The sequence below is a fragment of the Teleopsis dalmanni genome, chromosome X (assembly GCF_002237135.1).
Source record: "Teleopsis dalmanni isolate 2A chromosome X, ASM223713v2, whole genome shotgun sequence".
NCBI lineage: Eukaryota > Metazoa > Arthropoda > Insecta > Diptera > Diopsidae > Teleopsis > Teleopsis dalmanni.
This window is the reverse complement of record NC_051848.1, coordinates 82,468,314-82,490,189: the sequence shown is the minus strand read 5'-3', so window position 1 is coordinate 82,490,189 and position 21,876 is coordinate 82,468,314. Positions and strand designations below refer to the sequence as shown.

Here is a 21,876-nt window from a genome sequence, read left to right as displayed (position 1 = left end):
CATTCCGAAAACGTTAAACGAGTTGCAAAAGTTAACAAATAACCACAGATTACATATGTATATTCATTATATTCATAACACTATTGTCCAGTGAGTCTACTCATTCTCTTGGAAACAAGAGAATCACAGATTTATTTTTCTTTAAATATATAATATTTAAGAGATCATCCATAGGCGATATGGGTGCGTTACAGTGCCCTGATTGTTCACAAGTTGTAGGTTTTATATTAAACTAGTTCCATTAAATTAATGGAACTATTTCCATTATTTGGTTGTTATCTGAATCAGAATATTAAGAAACCTCTTATTAGCCAATATGACTAGTTGTTGTTAATTTAAACTCTACATTTGTTCAAATATAATAAAAAAAAAATCTGAATCAGAAACAAGAAGGAATTTGGATTTTTTGGCCAAACTCTTTACCATCATTATTGATGTTACTCTTGGATTTACTTTCACCGGGTTTATTATGCTACGTCTTTCTCTAACTGACAGAATTGAGGGGCGAACAGTAAGAGGTTTAGAAACGTCTTATGGAAGTTATTCATAATTCTCTGCACAGATGAATATTGACGACCAATATCTTCAGTAAATTTTCGTTGGCTTACGTCAACTTTTCAATTAACAATTATTTGTCTCACTAACACTAATTTCACGTCTTTTATTTTCTATTGTAAAAATTTATTGTTTATTTAAATAAAATATTTTTAAATGATTAATTCTTAGACTCTTTAGGAAGTCAACTAATAATAAAATATCATTTAATGACACGTTTATGCGTGCAAGGGAATTAAATTAAGGGTAAACGTAAATGTTAAGAAGTTACTTTGCATATAATTGTGTTTAATTTTTTTTTAAATAAAAGTTGTTGATTTTTTATGTTTTAACTTTATTGTTGTTTCTTTGTTTAAAATAAATCAGAAGGGAAAAATTAATTTGAGTAAAAATTAAAAAAGTTATGCGAAATTTAAGAAAAATTTTGTAGGTGACCTCAGACTTTTTCTGCCCTGTGTATATACGTACATACAAAAATATACGGTATTGCTACATTAACCCTTTTTTGATTGTTGATGGTGTTTTTATACACTTGCGCACCGTCTAGTATATGCGTTCTACAGTTAAGTGAATCGAGAACAGGATGACTATAGATGTATGTATATATGTATAAATATATTGTATTTTGTTTTTATTTGTTTTTATACTGTACAATTATTCCTTTATTCTGTATATTTAATTTGTTGCTATATTATTAAAAATATTTATTAATATTTTAATATAAAAATAAAAATAAATTAATAAATATTTTTGATAAAATGTTATATATAAAAGATAATTTAATAATAACTAATAATAACAAGACCACTTAATACAAAAGGACTTTTCAACTGAGGCTTTGAAAAATTTGTGTCCGAAAACATTACTCCGATCGAAAGGAACGATTTTAATTTGTTTTTCTATTATCTATTTTTGCTTTTGCTTTGGAATTCCACAGAAAATATATGAATTTTTAGCTGAAGGGAAAGGTATTTGTTTACTTTTGTTTTGTGTTTTGCTATATTTTGTTTTGGAGACATTTTAGCATCGAAGATAGTAAAAGAATGCAGAGAGGTAATTGACGAGCTAAATAGATTTGCAGACATCACCTAACATCACTCATCTGGGTTCTTGGACACAGAACCATCGAAGGGATCGAGAAAACTGACAGTTTAGCTCGCTTTAGTGCTTCCCTGAATATGTCCCTGGCGATACCGGTGTACATTACCCTAGAGACCATTAAGAGTACTTATTTCCTTTTTTTTCAAATAGCTAATAACAGATGGAAAACACTTAAGTCATATGCAACTTCCAGGTTAATATAACCCACCTGTAATAAAATTTGATCCTCGAAACTCATTTAAAGAGACCGCGTGAACACTGCAAGGCTTACTGCAGTTCTCTCTGGTCATTGGTGTATAAGAACTCACGCAGAGCAACTGATTATTCTCCATAATCCTAACTGCAAAAGTTGTGGTGATCCGCAGGAAAATGAAATCATTATACATTTTCTCTGTGAACGTCCGCCTTTGGCGTCCCAAAGAAATAGTTTTTGAAGAAGATACTTCTTTGACAGTCTATCAGACTGTTCATCGGTGAACACAAGACCGGTGATGGATTTAGTCTCTACTTTTATAGCGCTAATTGAGGTACATTGAAGTTATCAAATGGCCGGCCACTGCAACTAGCCAACAATATATATATATATATAAAAAGAAATATGTTTACGAAAAGAGCAAAACAAAAACGTTAACAACAAACATAAAATCATATATCCATTAAATACTTCTGCGTCACCCTAGGAATGTTAGAGTTCTACGTATTTGAAATTTATAAATGGCAAATGCTTGCATTGTTTAGCTTCTGGGCTGAACGTATTCCCTTTCTGATCAATGCACAATTTTTATGTAGCTCTTATTTTTATTAAAAATATTTTTATTTATTATTATTATTTTATTATTAAAGAAAATAAGAAACTGCACAAATGCATTAATGCTACATTCATACATATAACAATACGTAATCCAAAACTATAGACTATAGATAGAAATCAAAAATAATTTCTACACAGCCCATGCAAAGTCTCCGCGTTCCTCTTGCATGACCTAATGTGTGTAGAAATAAAACTACTTGAATTGAGAAGTCCTCTTGTATTAAGAGTTTTTGGTAATACTAAAAGGAAATAATTCTATAATACATTGTTAATAAAACATTGACTAATAAAATACATATAAAGAGAAATGATAAATCAATTGTTGTTTCGTTTATATGGCATCCAGACCTCCAATTGAAATGTCGTCCCAGTCATGGACCCATATCCACCTTGGTGGTTATAAATCGATGTCTTCAGTACATTATCTTTAGCAATGAACAAATGTGATTTTTGGTCACAGGAAACTAATGAATTACTTCAAAAACGTGAATAAATAAATAACTGATGGCACACCTGCCCTACTTTAAAATTAAGAGATTAACATAATAAATAATCAATTAAACATATGTTTATGTGGATACATAAACAAATAAATAAATAAAAATAAATAAAAATAAAATAAATATTCCAATAAGTATATATCTACAGAATGTACATAAATAAACAGATAAATAAATAAAAATATTGTATAATAAAATAAAATAATATAAAATAAAATTAAATAAATTAATTATTAAATGAAATAAATTAGCATGAAGGATCCTCTTCAGTGTTTCTTTCTGTTGAAGAATCATTTAAGTATTCTATGACTTTGTCCCTTCAAAATAAACGTAGGCAATAAGTATTCAAAATAATTTCTATGGTAACACTCAACTCACATTAGCAAAAAAAAATTTTTTTGACAAATGATAAAGTTAAAATTTGTTTCTCGTTAAAATTATAAATTTTTTAAAATTATAAATTTGTTGTCTTAAGATGTCATTTAATATTAACAAGTACAATCGATCCAGGACCGAAAGGAGGATGCGAGAGCAAATGAAAATTGAAATCATAAATAAGATGAAACAGTGCAAAAACTCTTCTTATAAGTGCAGTTTACCCTGTTTGGATGAATATGACTACTGTCAAATGCATATATTAAACGATCCAAGTAGCTTTTATGCACAATGTACTTACTTGTATAAAAAAAGGAGACGGTGTCCAAATCCAGTGCTTCTTCAACCAGTACTTAAAGCTCCTGGCCCCACAACGTTCTGCTTTGAGCACACACTTAAGGAACAACGTAAAAAGCGTCATATTAAATTTGGGAAATTTTGTCGTCCGGAAAATAATGAAATTTTACTAAGCAACTTATCACATCATATCGAACGTAGGAATCTAGTTATTTAAATTAAACCATACAATTAAATAAGAAATGAATTAAGTCATATTTTAACAATTCTTTCAGGTCTCCTTATTAACGATGAGAACGATGGTGATCTTAAGAATAAACAACGTCATATATTGGATTATGCATCGGACAGTTCTGGAGAAGAAAGTGTTCCTTGTCTTGAAGATACTGCAGACTTTAATTTAGATAACTCAGATGATGAGGATTCTCTTTCATTGCAAAAGGATGATGTTTTAAGTAATGCAAATATTTTTAGTAGGGAGGAAGTGTTGCGAATATCGGCTAACAAAATGTCTCGATTAAGAGATTTATATGTTGCTCAAACAAAGCATTTAGGTCGAAAATTGAATGAACTTTCCAAAGACAAATGTTTTGAAAAAGAAGATCTTGCAAACATAAAAAATATGGCTAAAACATCACCGGTGGAAATGGAATACTATAAAAAGTTTAAAGCTCTCACACACTACCATTGTCCTCGTGGCCTTGATGCTTTATTCACTAACAGACGAAAGGAAAAGGAACGCATTGCTAAGGGTGTGAAATTGACGAATGAAGACTCCATAAAATGTGTTCACATTAGTCAGAACAAAAGGTGTGAACACCCATCTTTACCTGCTACCAAATATTGCCGAGAACACATTTTAGAGGATTCGACTCAAATACTATTTCGTGCATGTGGAGTGATAAGTAGTGGTATACGTTGCAATGAACCTGTTCTCAACGTTGAGCAGTCCGTTTGTTCCTTGCACCAGACAATGGACAAAATTCACAATTATACTATTTAATCAGGCGATATCAAGCTATTGTATATTGATATAACGTTGCCAAAATATGGATATGGATATGGACAAGTAAATATTCGTTTTGAGTTATGACAGTTTTATTGACAATCAATTTATGTGCATTGAATTTAAGATAATAAAATGTTAAAACCAACAGACTTCATTTCTATTGTTAGATCGAAAGTCAACCATTTCAACCATTTAAGGCGCCTGGAGGCGATGGTATCTACCCTGCTCTATTGCAGAATTGCATAGACATCATCATAGACCCATTAATAAAACTCTTTAGGGCTTGTTTTACTATGGGTTATATCCCTCATTCCTGGAGAGGAGTGAACGTGATCTTTATTCCCAAACTTGGGAACAAACCTATGGACCAACCCAAGTCCTACTAGTCTTACGTCTTTCTTATTGAAAACCGTCGAAAGGCTGATTGATCTGTACATACGGAATAAATTGGAACAAACTGTCCCACTCCACTCCACCCAATATGCCTACTCAAAAGGCAAATCTACAGAGGTCGCGCTGTATCATTTAGTCAGCAAAATTGAAAGCACGTTTCAATCTAAAGAGATCGCCTTATGTGCATTTCTGGATGTAGAGGGAGCTTTCGATAACACATCTTACGAATCCATATCTGGAGCACTGGCCCGTAAAGATATAGACTCATGTACAATAACGTGGGTAGATAGAATGTTGCGTGATAGGAACATATCCTCCAAGTTAGGTAGCACTATCGTAAGCATTAATGCTGTACGGGGCTGCCCCCAGGGTGGGGTTCTCTCACCATTGTTATGGACGCTGGTAGTCGATGACTTACTAGTTAAACTGGAGCAATCTGGGTATCATGCCATAGGTTATGCAGATGACTGGCAATCATTGTTACAGGTAAATTTGACACCACAGTTACAGACGTAATGCAGGCGGCATTACACAAAGTCTCGAACTGGTGTATCAAAGAAGGCCTAAGTATTAACCCAAAAAAAGCGGTAATTGTACCATTTTCTAGAAGGTACAAAGTAAATATTGGGTCCCTATCTATTAAGGATACGGCTATTGAATGCTCCGATGAAGTCAAATATTTAGGGGTCACGCTAGATAAGCGTCTTAACTGGAACACTCACCTGAATAATATAATTGGCAAAGCCACCCGGGTCATGTGGACATGTAGGACCTCATATGGTAGAACCTGGGGCATAAGTCCTAGAATTATATCATGGTTATACCGCACAATGGTCAGACCCATTGTATCCTACGCAGCTCTTGTTTGGTGGAATAAGGCGCAACAAAATGCTGCAATAGTCAAATGCAATAAACTGCAAAGACTCGTATGTATCGCTATGACGGGATCTATTAGAACATGTCCCACATCAGCACTGGAGTCCATAGTGGGTCTCACCCCTCTGCATCTCTTTATTAAAAAGACAGCAGCTATGAGTGCAGCTAGGCTACACCCTGTCATTGACATGCACGGAAGTCTCGTCAGTCAAAACTCTATCTGCAGACTAGTTCCTGGCATAGAGATCTGCGATAGGACAGATCGCATGAACATGGAACCTCGCTTCGGTAGGAAGTTCGAAGTCCTCATACCCGATCGATTGGACTGGGTAAATGGCACTCCTGGATTTGAACCAAAAGTGATTTCGTGGTATACTGATGGCTCAAAAACCAAAGAAGGAGTTGGTGTTGGAATATTTGGTCCTAACACCAGAATCTCGCTCGCGCTGGGTATATGGCCCACTGTCTTCCAAGCAGAGGTTCACGCCATCGAGGTCTGCGCTCGTATCAACATTAACAAAGGGTTGAAAGGCGCCCGAATCTGTATTTATTCAGATAGTCAAGCAGCAATCAAAGCGTTATGCTCCTTGAAGTTTTTCTCAAAGCTTCTAGCAGACTGCTATGACACACTGCAGCAGCTGGCAAGCAATAATAAAGTGACACTGTGCTGGGTGCCTGGTCACACAGGAATTCATGGAAATGAGTCTGCCGATAGTCTTGCACGGGCAGGATCCGCCACTCTAATCTGTGGCCCAGAACCTTTCTGTGGATTAAGTTGGTCTACAACTAGGTCTCTAATCAATGATTGGATCTCAACCGAGAGAAGTCGCTACTGGCGCGACAGTCGAGGTAACCGTCAGGCTAAAGAGCTGGTTCTCCCTTATAGTTACAATAAGATATCCTCCTTCAGCAGAACAGAGTTGAGGTTGCTAGTGGGATATCTAACGGGTCACCATGGGCTACGTTACCATCTCAACAAAATGGGCCTATCTGAAGAGATAGATTGTAGACTCTGCTTAGAGGCAGAGGAGACAACCAGCCACATTCTATGTGACTGCCCAGCTTTGATCTGGGCCAAGAGGAAATCACTGGGTCGGGAATTGCTTTCACCTTCCGACATTAGGAAGTCCTCAACAACCGACATTTTGATCTTCATTCGAAAGGCGGAATGTCTTTTGTTCAGTTAGGGTCTGTTGTAGCACAAAAGATCAATCATGGTCGCAGTGCTCTGCTCAAATGGGAGCTAGTACCCTGTTATTTTCTATTCCTATTCCTAGATCGAAAGTATTATATTGACGAAACTAATGCAAGAAGAGGGCAAAAGATTTAATATTTTAATTAATTGATTAATAGTCTAACATTTTTATTTTGATTAACGTTTACAAATAAAACTGTTGCTTGTACACAAATATATATCCGAATCATTAACTTATATGAAAACTATATTAAAACTTGTACCTTCGACTATATTTCTGAAAAAAATAAATTTTCTAATTCAGTTTCAGCAGAATATTTCGAACTTTTATACATAATGTATGTGTAATTTGCTTACACTTCTTTACTAAACATATCATCGCCATACTACATTTGTTTTTAAATGCGATTTTTATTAGTGTACATTTTATAGTCTAACATAATGAATGTATTTATAACTATTTAATGCATTTCAGAATATTGAGATATTCAAGACGATGCAGTTTTGACAACCGATTCAGTTTTGTCAGCGCGTTTTGCAGTGATTTCACGCAACATTTGAATCTCATGCCATTGACTATAAAGCTTATCAATTAGTTCTTCCAACTTGGTTCCGATAGGTTCTACTTGTTCCATTATGCTCTCACAAAATGCACGCTCAGTAGGAAAAGTCATACATATGTGGGCAGTCAATATAAGTTTAACTTACTAAGTAAATTTCATTAATCACACAAAGAGCTTGCGTGCTTTTTCATTTTTTATAGAATATAGTGAACAAAATTCGTCCAATATTGTACCAAAAATGACGAATGCAACATTGGAAATGATCAAAATTTGACGTATTTGACACATGAAACAAAATGTAAACATAAACAATCAAAAAATGAAAAGAAACAAGAAGAAAGAACTTTTTTAAATAATTTTTTGTTTTATAAATACTAGGCAATACCTCAACACAAAGATTAGGAAACATGGCAAAAAATATCAAATCGAATGGCACAAAATACTAGAGATTTAATGGCTCACATATATTTAGAGCCAACTAAATGTATACGACTCAAATTGTAAAGATAAAATCTGGCTAAAACGCACTAACCAGCGCAAAACTGGCACGATTACAAAGAATATTTTTAGTCTATATAGTAATAGATAATCGTGAAAACAAGGTACGATCGGAGAATTTTTTTATATTCTGTTATATAAAATTGAATAAAATGTTTTCCTACCAGCATTCTACATTGCATGTCCAAGCTGTGGAAATGCTGCCAGATAAATTTGTCAGTATTAAATCGTGTATAGACGATTTTCCTTTTCCATATTACGTTATATTACGAGATTTAAATCAGCTTCTAACCGTGCTAAGTGAGGCTGTGACAATGGTTTCAATTAGGAAATAGTGAAGAATAATTTTTTAGTTTATGTTAAGCCTTTTCCGAGTTAGTGCATCTGCGCACTTTTACTCTATAATAGCTGGGGAGATTCTGCAGAGTCCCACCCATCTCACTGACTAATTTGAGTATTCCTCATAATCTTCGTGATTATTCAATGATTGATCTGCCTACCGCCCCGTGCGGTTAGTGATTATTCTGAGATTAGTTAGTGGTAAGGCTGCCCTGTCGGTTTTCACATATAGCTTCAGAGCTCTGTCCCTTATATATTTTTTGACCGGATCTATTTTAAGGTCTCTTAGCATGTCATTCGTGCGGATGTACCATGGTACTTTGAAGAGCCTTCGGAGAGCCTGACTTTCATTCCTTTCCTCGATCGGTATATTCGTCCAAAAGTTTTTTCGCATTAGTAATTCAATAATCTCTTATGATTATTGTTTTTAGTTATGTCATCTTGATGGATAATTTAAGTGTTTCTCATTGCAAAATTAGGAAAAATTTATTTAGGTAAGTAGAAGAAGGAAAAGTGAATGATGATACTTTTTATTGAGTCTAGAGTTGACAAGTATATCAAGAGCATTTTGTTTAATGTTTACTGATTTCAATTTTTCAGTTTAAAATGTGTATATTATTGAAGTCTCATGAATGAAGTAAATATCAAAAACAAACCACAACAATAAGTTTTAAAGTAAATGTCGTAATCTATGTATAAATGACATAATTTCAGGAGGCTTGGAGAAGTTTACTTTTGTGTCATAGTTATTAGTCATGAAGATCGCTATTTCAGCGGAAGCAGATTTATTTTACCTCATGGCCGAAGTTGTGACCGGCAGTTGATCTACGATCATATCTGAAACTATTGTTTCGATATTATAGTAATGCGGGTACTTTCATAATTTTGGTTTGTTAGGCGTTTTCTGAGTATATCAATATATAATTTTTATGTATTATACATACTTATAAATTGTGCAATAAATTAGAAAGCGTCTGCATGATTTTTTTGTATTGTTTTTGAAAAAATAAACTTATTGTGAATGTTGTTTCATTTTCTAATTTGAATAAGAAGTCCTATAAAAGAACCTTGTTCTCTACAAATACAAAAACTACAATGAGATATATATTTTAAATGCAATTTACTTTAAACTGATAATTAAAATTGAAAGTCATAAGTTACCAATAATAATAAATATATATTATTATATATACTTTATATATTATTTCGGTCACGATTTTGTCACCAAAATGGAAACTAGGTGTTCTGAATGTGAACCAAATTCTGTCTAGAATAGCGTAAACCATAACAATTCCAAACAAAGTTTGTTAGAAAAATTGACAAATCTTAATATGGAAAGAAAAAAAGTCAGTTGTATCACAAAGGAATATTGTGACGACCACAGACGTTTTTGAAAGGTGATTGCGGACCTGACATGCTCTTTACAAAAAAATAATGTTCGGGAGCAAGTTTGATAGGATATGTGAATCTCGATTAATTTTACAAATAAATTAATATAAACATTTCTTCTTAGACAAACATCATTTCTTATGTTTTTTTTTCTAAATATTTTTTTCCATTAACAAAATTTGATTTTAATATTAAATTTGCTATAGACACTATGCTTCCGTACATAGGTATCCAATTTTTGAGAAAGGGTTCCTACCGCATACAATCACGAAAGTATGGATGAAGAAAATTGTTATGTCGGTCACATATTATATGAGGCATTATAAAAGAAATACCTACACGATAGAAGGAAACACAAAACTATTAACATAAGATATGTTCTTCTATCTCGAACAGCGTAGTTCTTTTTAAGAAATAAATTGAAAAAATCAATCAATAATTGAAAATAGAACTTTCAAATACCGGTCTCGAAATCTTAAGAAGAAAGCTAGTGCAGTTAGACAAGTTGATAAACTGTCGACAGATATAACCCTCAAGAACATGTTAAAAAAAAAACTTCTTGTCTTCTTCGTAGTCTATTAACGATGGCAGCCGGCATAGAACATAAATATTTGTTTTTATAATGTCGTTGAAAAAGTAATATGGTGGAAACATATTAATAAAACATAAAATCACATATATAAAAATTATATGATATTTTTACAACATGCCTTATAGACTTCTCTGGTTCTCGCATAGAGCTAACTCAGAGTTCTCTTGTATGAGATTACTACTCTATAGGATTTTGGGATGATAGAATTTAATATTTTATATTATACATTATATTATGCATAAATGTAACCATGCAGTTGGTGGTGAATTATTTGGCACATATAAACTATTTAGAACTTAATTAGGAAACGTTGCTAGACTCCATTGAATATTCCATCCACAAGCATAGTTCAGTCCACCAATTATTAAGATTACCAACGTCCTACTATTTTCTATATATGTTTCATTAAAGCATTTACATATATTCGTTTGGAAATATCCGCTTTACTTGATGTGCTGACACATGTTCATCACCGTTCAAGTATCGTTCGGGTGTGATTTCCTTCAGTGTAGTTAACTTGTTGGCAATCTTCGGGTTGATCTCTTTATATAAATCTCTAAATCTCTTTTGAAACATGTGGCAGATTAATAGATTTATTTAGTTCTATCTGTATGTCATCCAAGACGGCACTATTGTTAATATTTTCAAATCCGTAATTTCCTTATAGCGTCAGTAATATGATTAGTTACTAATGTAGCAGTTAGGGTTATACTTGACACACCTTCGACCTTTGAAGGAGCTTTGCTTTGTTCCATAGCATCCCGAAAATCGCAACGCTTTAAATTTTTCTTCTTGGAAAGTTTTTCATTATTTTAATAATATTTAAAAAAGTACAAATCGCATGTAATTTGTAACATGCGATTTTTAAACAAAAACATATGATTTCCTTAATTTGGGGCACTATGAACACTTTCGAAATTAACTTAATTTCATTTTTACGAAATTGAGGAAATTGGAAAAGGAAACTGTCTGAACCTAGTATTAGGTCTGCCATATGACTAATTACATACATTCGTTTGAATTTGTTCAAACTTTGGATAGCAAATCTTTAAGATACGAGGGCTCTTTTATCTAAAACCAAGTTGTGAAAGGACTGAAGTGAACTTTTGAATAATGTGATCTGAAAATAAATCAAAAGGGCTTTTGTTATTGTTTAACATTTTTTTTTATTTTTGTTGTATTTCTTCACAATCATTGTTTTTTTCTTGCTTTAAATATCTTTTTCTTTACTTTGAAATATACTTGTATATATATAAACTAACAATACATAAAAATTTATTGTTTTTAAATTGTTTTATTGTTTAGTGTTCTTTTGCACACAAACTAACTTCATTGCATGTTTTTGTCTTTGTTTCATTTGGTTATTTTTATTAAATTGTTGATTTCTTTTTTTGTTTTGATTTAATATTTTTAATAAAAAATTTTCAATGTTTTGGTGTGTATAAGTTAAAGATAGATCAAGTGTGATAAAAATCTCAAATATTTTATATATGTAGTAGTTTCATGTCTTCTTTTTAATCATATGTATTCGTTTTAGATGAGTCAATTTCACTAGTTGTAGGTATTACTTGAGAATATTTAAGTTACAAGTCTTTTCTATAAGTATCTTGATACATCTATATCATGCTATAGTATATATGTACGTATAAATAGAGCAGGCTGGGGTGGGATAGGCTAAGGTGAAATAGCAACCTTGTATGGAAATGAGAGGTTTAATTACATATATATGATGTTTTCTAGGTATATAAAAGTTACATATATTGCATTACGATTAAAGAGAAGATATATATTATAAATTATAGACCGGATATTTCACATTTAGAGGATTGTTCACTAAATATGATTTTTCATAATTTTTTTTAAGCGTTCAAAAAATTTATTTAAAGCCAGTTTGTGTTTTATGTGTGTAAATGTGTTCCTGCATACAAATTTATTTCATTATACTCGTATTTATCTGTGAATAATTTAAAGAAATACCCTTCAGAGGATATCTATTTCTTAAAAGTCGTTTATGAATAATAATGAATAATCAAATTTAAGAGATAAGTACATTCCGACAGAGTGGAGCACTGCAATTATAATAGAATTTTTCTGCTACAAACCGAGCATAATTGAATAGATTATATATACTCTGCTATCCAAATAAAGATCCAAATGTCAACTAACAAGCAGAAAGAATGAGACCAGAGATCTCATATACTGTCACATAGAGCCGACATTCTATGTTCTTAGTTAGATCTATCTTGTTCTAGTCATTTGTGTAACTGTACTTTACAAATTTTAAAAAAATTGCGTGACCAATCAATTTATTTATTTGAATCTTTTTAAAATTCAACATGTTGATTAATTTATTTAAATTTATTAAGGCCAATATTAACAATTTTGAAGTTTATTAAAACAAAACACTCAACAAATTATCAAACAAATTTTATATCAAACCCCTTAAAATAGGCTCAATTGCCTATCCATGGCAATCCTTCATTATATTATGGTATTTTATAGCCTCAATTGGCTTAAAGTTGTTGTTCTTATAAGCGGTCAGTCGAGTAGGTTGCTTAATCGATCAGATTTTTTGAGTTTATGGTGAAAACTCTTGTATTGCGCCAGATTTATTGGAGTATAAAACATTCAAAAGTATGATTGAATGGTAACAGATCGGTTCCAAACCTACAGTACATAAATTTCATATAGTAATTAAGTACATCACTAATGAAAAACAGCAATGCCAGTATCTTTTATGAGCTTTTTATCAATTAAAAATTTCGGACACTTTTTAGACAAAACTGTACCGCCTATATTTAGATTCACATATTTTTTCCTTTGAAAATGTTACTTTATTAACTTAATTATTTTTATTATTATATTGTTAATATAATAAACATTGATCGCAAATCTAATAATAGATAAAAAATTTATTATATATATGTTTCACATAAAATAACCCATGTATGCTGATATAATTATTTTTTCGGTTTGATAAGAGCATAGAGAGAGAAAAATCTCTATTCTGAACTGTCAAGAATCTCTCCAATCCAAACAATACAATCCAAACTGCCGAATTTCAGCGTGCATGGGCCGCTACCTTGTTAGGCAGATCGGCAAGATCCCATTAATGATTATAACTCATTAAAACATTCAATTTCTGTTAACCCATTCTCCATGAACTGTATTGAAAATCCATTAAATTTAATAACAAAACTGAAAGATATAGTAAAACTGAAAACTGAATATATTGTTAGTAGTTGATCACACACAAGATAACGGAAAAAATCATATCCTTATTGTATTTTGTAGATAATTTAAAAATGCATGTGACCTATTATGTCGGCTCTGATTTTTATCATATATATGCGTACTTGTAAATGTCGTAAATTTGTATATTTATGTGGGTGCTTGTAAGCTGTGCAAATGTTTTAAAGCCTTTCTTCTTGTTAATATTCATCATCTATATACATGTCGTTCTGCACCTTTATGGTGCATTTATGCATTTTCATACTATTTTATATACACACAAATATTAATGTGCATAATATATATATGTATAATTGATTTATATATATAATATTTTTTTTATTTTTTTTTGTGGTTTTTTATGCCATTCATATATTCTATACATAAAATTATTATTATCCTTTGCAACTACTTGTCTAAAGTTTCTACTTAAATTTGGTTTAACTACTAAATTTGATGTTTACATTTATATAATATTTTCTTTTTTTTTTTTGCAGTGTATAATAATATTTAATTGAGTGCAATTTGAATGCCTGTGTATTTCTAATAACAGTTTTCCATTTTTATGTTTTTGCTATCTGTTTTTTTCTCTTAAAAGCTTTTTTTGCATAAATATTCTGTCTTCAATTTTTGCTAATAAATTATTTCTATATAATATATATATATTTTTTTATAGTAATAATTAATAAAATTTATTATTTGTCAACTTTGCATATAATTTACATTATACTATATGTGTTTAATTTTACCATTCCTGTTTTTTATTATTTTCACTTTCCCCTCACTTGTCAAACTATTCAATAATTATTTGAACACTAACATTTGTAATCATTTAATTTCTGTGCAACATTTTTTCTTAATTTTATTAATTAAATTTTGTTTTTAACATTATTATATTTTATGTATGCTTTTGTTATAGTTTTTTAAATATCAATTTTTTTAAACAAATGTTTATTTTTAATTTTTTTGGTCATTTTTAATAAAAACATTTATTAAATTTTTTCTATTAATTTTAAAATTTTTTTATTTTATTTTATTTATTTAAATTTTTTTTGTATTATATATTGTTTATATAAAATATATATATAATATACATATACATATACGTATATATATAGCAAATATGTTTATGCATAAATATTTTATATATTTATATATATGTATATATATATATATATATATATATATATATATATATATATAATATATATATATATATATATATTAATATATATATATATATATATATATATATATATATATATATATATATATATATAAATGCATATACGTAAATAATATGTACGTATATGCATATATCTGCTCTATATATGTATGTATATAATTATAATTATATTTATATAATTATAATATTAAATATTAATTTTTTTGATTCAATAATATTATTCACATCTTAAAATTAAGTTTATTATTAATATTATTAATTTAGCTTTCAATAATTATTTTTCTTATTGTGTATATTTTTTTAAGTTTATGTTTTATTATATATATATATATTATTTTCTTTTATAATCATTACTTATTCCTTAACCGTTTTAATTAATTATTATTAAAATCAAATTAGTTATTAAAAACAACTCTTTTAAGGATAACCAAATATATTCTAGTAGTTTAGTATTTTAGTTTATAATTAATATTATATATATTATAATTATTAGTAATTCTTTATATTTTTATTATCTAATTGTTCTTATGTATTCTTTTATATCTTATTTGTACCATTTCATTTATTTTCCATTATTTTATTTTTGTTATATTACGTTTGTTAAAAAATGTGTTAAATATAAACCATTTAAATTCAAAATGAAAATTTTTTTTAAAATAAATTTCATGAATATATTGAGCAATTTTAAAGATTATATAAATAAAATATTAAAATAAATACTAAATAATTTTTAATAAAATACCATCGAAATTTTAGTTTAGAAATTCTTAGTTCAAGAAACATTATTACTGTTTATATTAAATCATAGTATAAATAAATCCCCACACTTCCTCAAGAAATAAACTATCTCTTGAACTAACCTACTGAAATATTAGTCCCATTTTTGTTCAAAAATTAAACTCTAGCTTTGCAACAGTGTTTTAAAACCAAATAATTAACTTAAAATAGAAATGTAAAAAATAATTTCGATTATCTCCACATAATCTTTCACATATGTATTTCATTTTGAAATCCTTTCTAACATGAATTAATGTATTTAAATAGAATTTTAATAAACAGACATTAATGAAATTAATGAAATATTGTTACAGTATATTACTTATCCATAATTTATTAGTTAAGTATAAAGATTATTTCCCAATCTATATTCAATTTTTTTTATCATTAGACTGTTTTGTTTTAAATATTCTATGTGTATAGAATAGAATTGATGTATAGAATAGATCACATAAGAATATTGCATTTCTTTGCAATTACATAAGTAGAAATTTAAATTGTTTAAGTATTTCAACATATGTATTTCCTAACCAAGAAGATGTACAGCCAAAATGGACTTAAAAAATACATTAAGCTTTTTCCAACTTTGACCTCAACAGAAATCAAAACCTTAAAATATTTTAATGTGCTGTCCAAAAATATTTTTATACTTGCCTACAAATTTTTAAATACGGTATGTACCTATATGTAGAAATATATAAGAGCATGCTTTTCTTACATGCTTCGGATATCGAAAATGAGCTTGAATATTATATTAATATCGAAACAAAAATGTTCAGTGGTCTAAGTGTTCCGTTCGAACTTGCGTCTAGAACCCTGTTTAGTTCTTATTCTAATTTCAATAAAGACAAATAATCTTACCGTCCATTTTAATTATTTTAAAAGCAAATCTTGAAAATAATAAAACTTTTCTCTATTCCACAACTACATCACATTCGTTTTGATGTTCTTAACTAGTATATACCAATTATTCTTTCCCGTATATTTTCTAGCTTAACTAATTAAGTCGAAACAAAACAATATAAAAATAAAAAGAAAAATCCAAATATTTTAGGAAAATGTCTTAAAACAATGCATACTAATTGAAAGCGGAAATCGCACTTGGTTGTCGAAACTGACGATTGGCTCTAAGACGTAGACCCTATCATTCTGTGAACCATAGGGTTCGGTAGGGATCTGCATGTTAAAACATGAAGTCAGCATTATACTTAAATTTGTTTTATTCACATTTGTAGTTTTGCATTATTCTTTGGTTTATGTGTCTTCTTAAGAACTATATTTCTTTGTTGTAGAAACAAACATTTGTTTTACTTTAAAATTAAATATTCGTAGTTTCTAAGTAGAAAAATAATACGTGGGATATATATTTTACGATTTACAACTATGGAAAACATGTTAACTTCCAAATAGTGCAGCCATAAGCAACATATCGTTTTAGTAAAAACATATATTTGTATAAATATATTACTTAATTATTAAAAAAATAAAATTATATTCAACAGTTTGAATTTTTACAATTATAAGAGAATATAAATCGGTATTAAGAAAATATTTAGAAGCCTATCACTAAAACTTTAGAATTCATAGTATATTTTGAAAAAAGATCTACAAAAACTTTTTTTCTAAACTTAATGAATAATCTAACTTCTTTCAATTTTCTCTACAAAAAAGAACAGTAAATTTTGAACTTCAAGAAACCGACATCGTTTAAAATACTTTTATAAAAAAAATTAAAAAAATTATATGTAATTTTTAATATAGAACGGTAGAAGGTTTTCTTTAACATTTATTCATTTTTTATTCTTTTCAAATTATAGCTAACATATTCTTTAGAGTCCCTTTGGTATTATTATTTCGTTGGTAATTTATTTTATAGTATATTTATAGTTTTTATTATTCTAATATATATAATTTTTAAATATATTTTTGAACATAGTAATCTTTTAATTTCTATAGTTTTATAATCCCCAGTTAAAACCACCAAACTTTTTCTTATATCACTACATATAAACTATTGTAATTTTTTTATTATATTAAACCAAAACATATTTTTACATAATAATTTCTATAATTATTATTTTTATAACTTCCTTATAATTTATGGTGTTTGCTTTTTTTAAATTTTGTTTTTAGAATTTTAGTTTTTATTATTTGCCGCTATGAGTTTCATTATTATGGAAGGATTCGAATTATTCCCGTATTATTTTTTATATATATGTTCGATCAATTTTAACATTGCAAAAATGTTAAAACTAACCGAGTAAAAACAAAATGACAACTACAAACGAATATTTTACTCTCAATTCACATTAAATCGTATTCAATTTTAATACACACTTATACAAAGTATATTGTTGGGTTATACAATAAATTATTTTTGTGAAAACAATAAACTGCATATACATAATTTTATATAAATTATTTCAATTTATTTATTCGCTCATTATAATATTGTCATTTTCTTTGTATTTTATCTCTATACAAATAAAGATATTTTTATATGAATATACAAATATAAGTTTATTTTGTTTTTTTTCAAATAACAAGTTACATAAAAAGTATTATATTTAAATTAATATATAAACTGCTTAAAATAATAGAATTACAGTACATATCTATTAATACTGGCTTGTAATTAAAATATTTACATAAAAATGGAACAAAATAACCTTTAAAGAAATAATACACACAGAAAAATATTTAGTTACAATTAATACACATAAAATTTAATACATTAAAACAAAAAAAAAAACACATGTTTTAATTCACTAAGTTATTTATTGCATATACTTTGTTTTTGTATTTTAGCAAATAAATTTTACCTATACATATTAAATAATTATCAAAAATATAAGACATAAAATTTGACTAAAAAATTAAACTAAACTAAATAATAATATAACAAATAAAAATAACTATCAAAATTATTTGAAATTAATTTATTAAAACTAATTTGTCTTGTATTTAGATTTGGTTAAATGACTGTAGGATTACACAGTTTATGAAGACCAGAGAGCAGAATATATTGTGATACATATATAAGCCGAACTGACGCATTTATATTTAAAGAGAAATTTTTTTAATAAGTATGCAACAACTATAATTTAAAGCAAAAAAAATTAAATTCACAGATAAAAATTCACTAATAAATTGAAACTGAAAATTAAAACTTACATACATTAAAAATGTAACTATTAGTAAAATATATACATATAATCAAAATAAACATTGTAGCTATAATCACATTAATTTTTAATTAATATTAACTTTTAACAAACTGCTATAATAAATAAAATAAGTAAATAATATAAAAAAACGAACAATGAGTGTTTATGTAAATAAATAAATAAATTATATAAGTAAAAATGATAAATTAATATATTAACACATAATTTGCAAAACATTTATAAAAATTTATATTTATATAAAAAATTTCATAAAAACTTATAAAATATTTTTTAACAGCCTTTGCCTTTGTAATTATAATGGTTAACATTTTTTAGTTGAAATTGATAGTTAGTTAAATAAATAACTTATATCTTATTATTTATATAAAGATATTTGTAGAAATTGTATATAATATAAATTAAGTTAATTGGTTTTTTATAAACAGATTTAAGCTCCATGAAGAAGTTAAGGAACAGGATAATAAGTTTATCATGTACGAGTTTTAATTTACTTTTACTTTTATTCGTTTAATCTTTGATGCGTTTCATGTTTGGAATTTACCATTAACTATGATTTAATGATCCACAGAATTTGTACGCAATTGACTGTAGCAAGCTTGACATACACGTACGGGCTTAAGTATACGTAAACGCGAAATTTCTGATTCGAAACGACTGCATTTATTACAAAATACTTGACCACAATTACGGCAATGATGCTTGCGCTCATATAAGTTGAATCTGTAGATAAAATAAATAGTAAGTATGTACACCATTCTAGTTGTTGCAAAGAAATGTAGCATACTTACTTGACATGACATTTAACACATTGATCAGCACCTTCATCTTTGAGCCAATGATCTGCAACACCACGACCGGGCTGTTCAGTAACACTCCATGAAAATATACGACCACGTGCATCGCCTGCAAGAGTTTGAAAAGTATGGTATATGAAAAATTCAAATAATATATATAAAATAATATTCTAATTAAAATTGAAGAGTTTTTTCACTGATTAATTGCAGTATGTTTTGAAATTAATTATAATTTTATTATTTCAAGTCTAAACTGTTATTTAGTAATACTTATCAAGCCTTTTATATGCATTTTTATTAACTTTTATAAAACAATCTGTTAACTTTAAAAACCATTTAACGGCAATAACACAGGTAGCAAACGCAAGTGTCCTATCACATAGCATAACATTAGGACGAATGACATCTTCAGCGACTTCAAGATTGGTCCGATCAAAAAATACATAAAGGATAAAGCCCTGCAATTATTTGCGAAAACTGACAGACTTACCAAACCACGTTATCGAATCTCAGAATGGTTACAGGCTCCTCGGGGAGGTATGCAGATCTGAGGTCAATTATTGCTTAGTCTGATGAAGTGATAAACAATAATCCAGTAAAGGCGTAAAGAGGGGTTTTGAAGATACCTCGTGTTTATAAAAAGTAAAAGTGCTTGAGTGAACTGGCTCGAATAGCTTCAACATAATAACAAGCGAAGTTTATGGCAATAGTGGCAAACTTCTATGTAATACTAAATTAGTTTGAACCAGTGCAATATTCAAAAAAGTTATGCTTGTTTGGACTTAGAACTAGATATTATATGGATGGCTAATGTATACCTCTAAACCAATATAAAATTACTAATTTCTTGTTCATTTAAATAGAGAAATGAAAAGACTTATAGATACAGAAACTAACTTGTATGAGGAAGAATTCCCAGCAGTCAAAATAAAATCCACTTTTAATTATATACTCGTAGCCTGTCAAAGAAATAATGGCTGTATACGATGGTAAAGTGTAAGCGAAACATAATGCAGGCATACCATGTGCAGACGACACAAAATACATTTCACAAAATAAGTTTATACACGTCAGGTAAAGTGCTTTGAATGCAAAGTGGTGAAAGTAGTGTTTTTTTTGTTTTGATAAATGCAAGAGATTAAAAAAATTATACAATGTCTTGATAAATTAAAAAACAAGTTTAAAATAAATAATGCACTGAATAATATCAAATAGAATTCATTTGTTACATTAGATATCAAGAAGAGTTACATTAGATATCAAGTCAATCGTAATCACTTGTAGTTAATATGCTTTAATTGCTTTTACTGCTTTTACTTATAGTTAAAAAATTATTATTAATTTAAACTTAATTTAGTTATGATTCAAAAATAAACATATTTAAGTTTATTTATATGGGCAAATCAATCCAGTAAGATGCAAGTTTAAATCGTTATTACGTTTTTGGTAAAATTTGTAACAACTATAACAAAGTTAGTGTAAATTATTAATAAAATTAAGGTATAATAAGAGAAGTAATAGCAATATTATAATTTTCGTTTAAATAAATTGAATCATAACACTTTCAATTTTTGGGTGTGTATTATTTGTTTTGCCAAATTTTTAATAAATATGCATAGCAGAATCGACAACAACAACAACCATAGCAAAACCAGTCGCAAGCAGTTAGGGTAGGCAATAACAAATCAGAAGAAATCTTCACACAATATGCACTAGAGTGGTAGAAGTCCCGTTTGGCGAAATTCATATAAAAGGAGATGAAAAATCAAACACAGAGGACTCTGAAATATATTGGTATTGTCCTCTCATCTCCACATAACTTTATACATGTTGATTATGCCATCCGTAACACCCGGTTCAGGCAAACTCAACTCAAAATTGCACTTTGAAGACATAACCAGCTTAACTGCAAAGTTAAGCTGCACTGCTATAACCGGCTTATTCGTCCTCTCCTCACCTACGCTTTTCCTATTTGGTCAGCCATCACTTCCGCTCAGATGCAAAGAATCCACCTGTTTGAGCGGAGACTTCTTCGCGATTGCATCAACTATAAGCGCAAGCCTAATGGCAAGCACTTCTCCATCTCTACACTTTATGACAATGTCAAGATCACTCGTGTTGACGAGTACCTCTTGACACTCGCCCGTAGGTACCTCACCCGGCTCCATGACCTCCGTCCTGACGTCTCTAGTCCAGATACTCTCCCA

The 21,876-nt window shown here is 28.9% G+C and overlaps 2 protein-coding genes across 3 annotated transcripts in view; one reads left to right on the top strand and one right to left on the bottom strand.

The window, feature by feature from the left end:
- Positions 1–3,396: 3,396 nt before the first annotated feature.
- On the top strand, positions 3,397–4,751 carry LOC119689566 (KAT8 regulatory NSL complex subunit 2-like). The gene is made up of 2 exons (XM_038104423.1): positions 3,397–3,836; positions 3,915–4,751. The coding sequence occupies exons 1-2, from the start codon at positions 3,443–3,445 to the stop codon at positions 4,640–4,642; spliced, it is 1,122 nt and encodes a 373-aa protein (XP_037960351.1). The 5' UTR covers positions 3,397–3,442; the 3' UTR covers positions 4,643–4,751.
- A 14,507-nt stretch (positions 4,752–19,258) lies between these two features.
- LOC119661843 (WD repeat and FYVE domain-containing protein 3) overlaps positions 19,259–21,876 on the bottom strand; it is a 53,503-nt gene continuing 50,885 nt past the window's right edge. The window contains exons 25-26 of one of the 2 annotated variants that reach the window (XM_038071347.1): positions 19,664–19,778; positions 19,259–19,595 (exon numbers count right to left, since the gene is read on the bottom strand). In XM_038071347.1, the coding sequence (XP_037927275.1) occupies positions 19,430–19,595; positions 19,664–19,778 (281 nt within the window). In that variant the 3' untranslated portion in view covers positions 19,259–19,429. The remainder of the gene's footprint in view (positions 19,596–19,663; positions 19,779–21,876) is intronic. The other variant, XM_038071346.1, reaches the window with a different exon arrangement.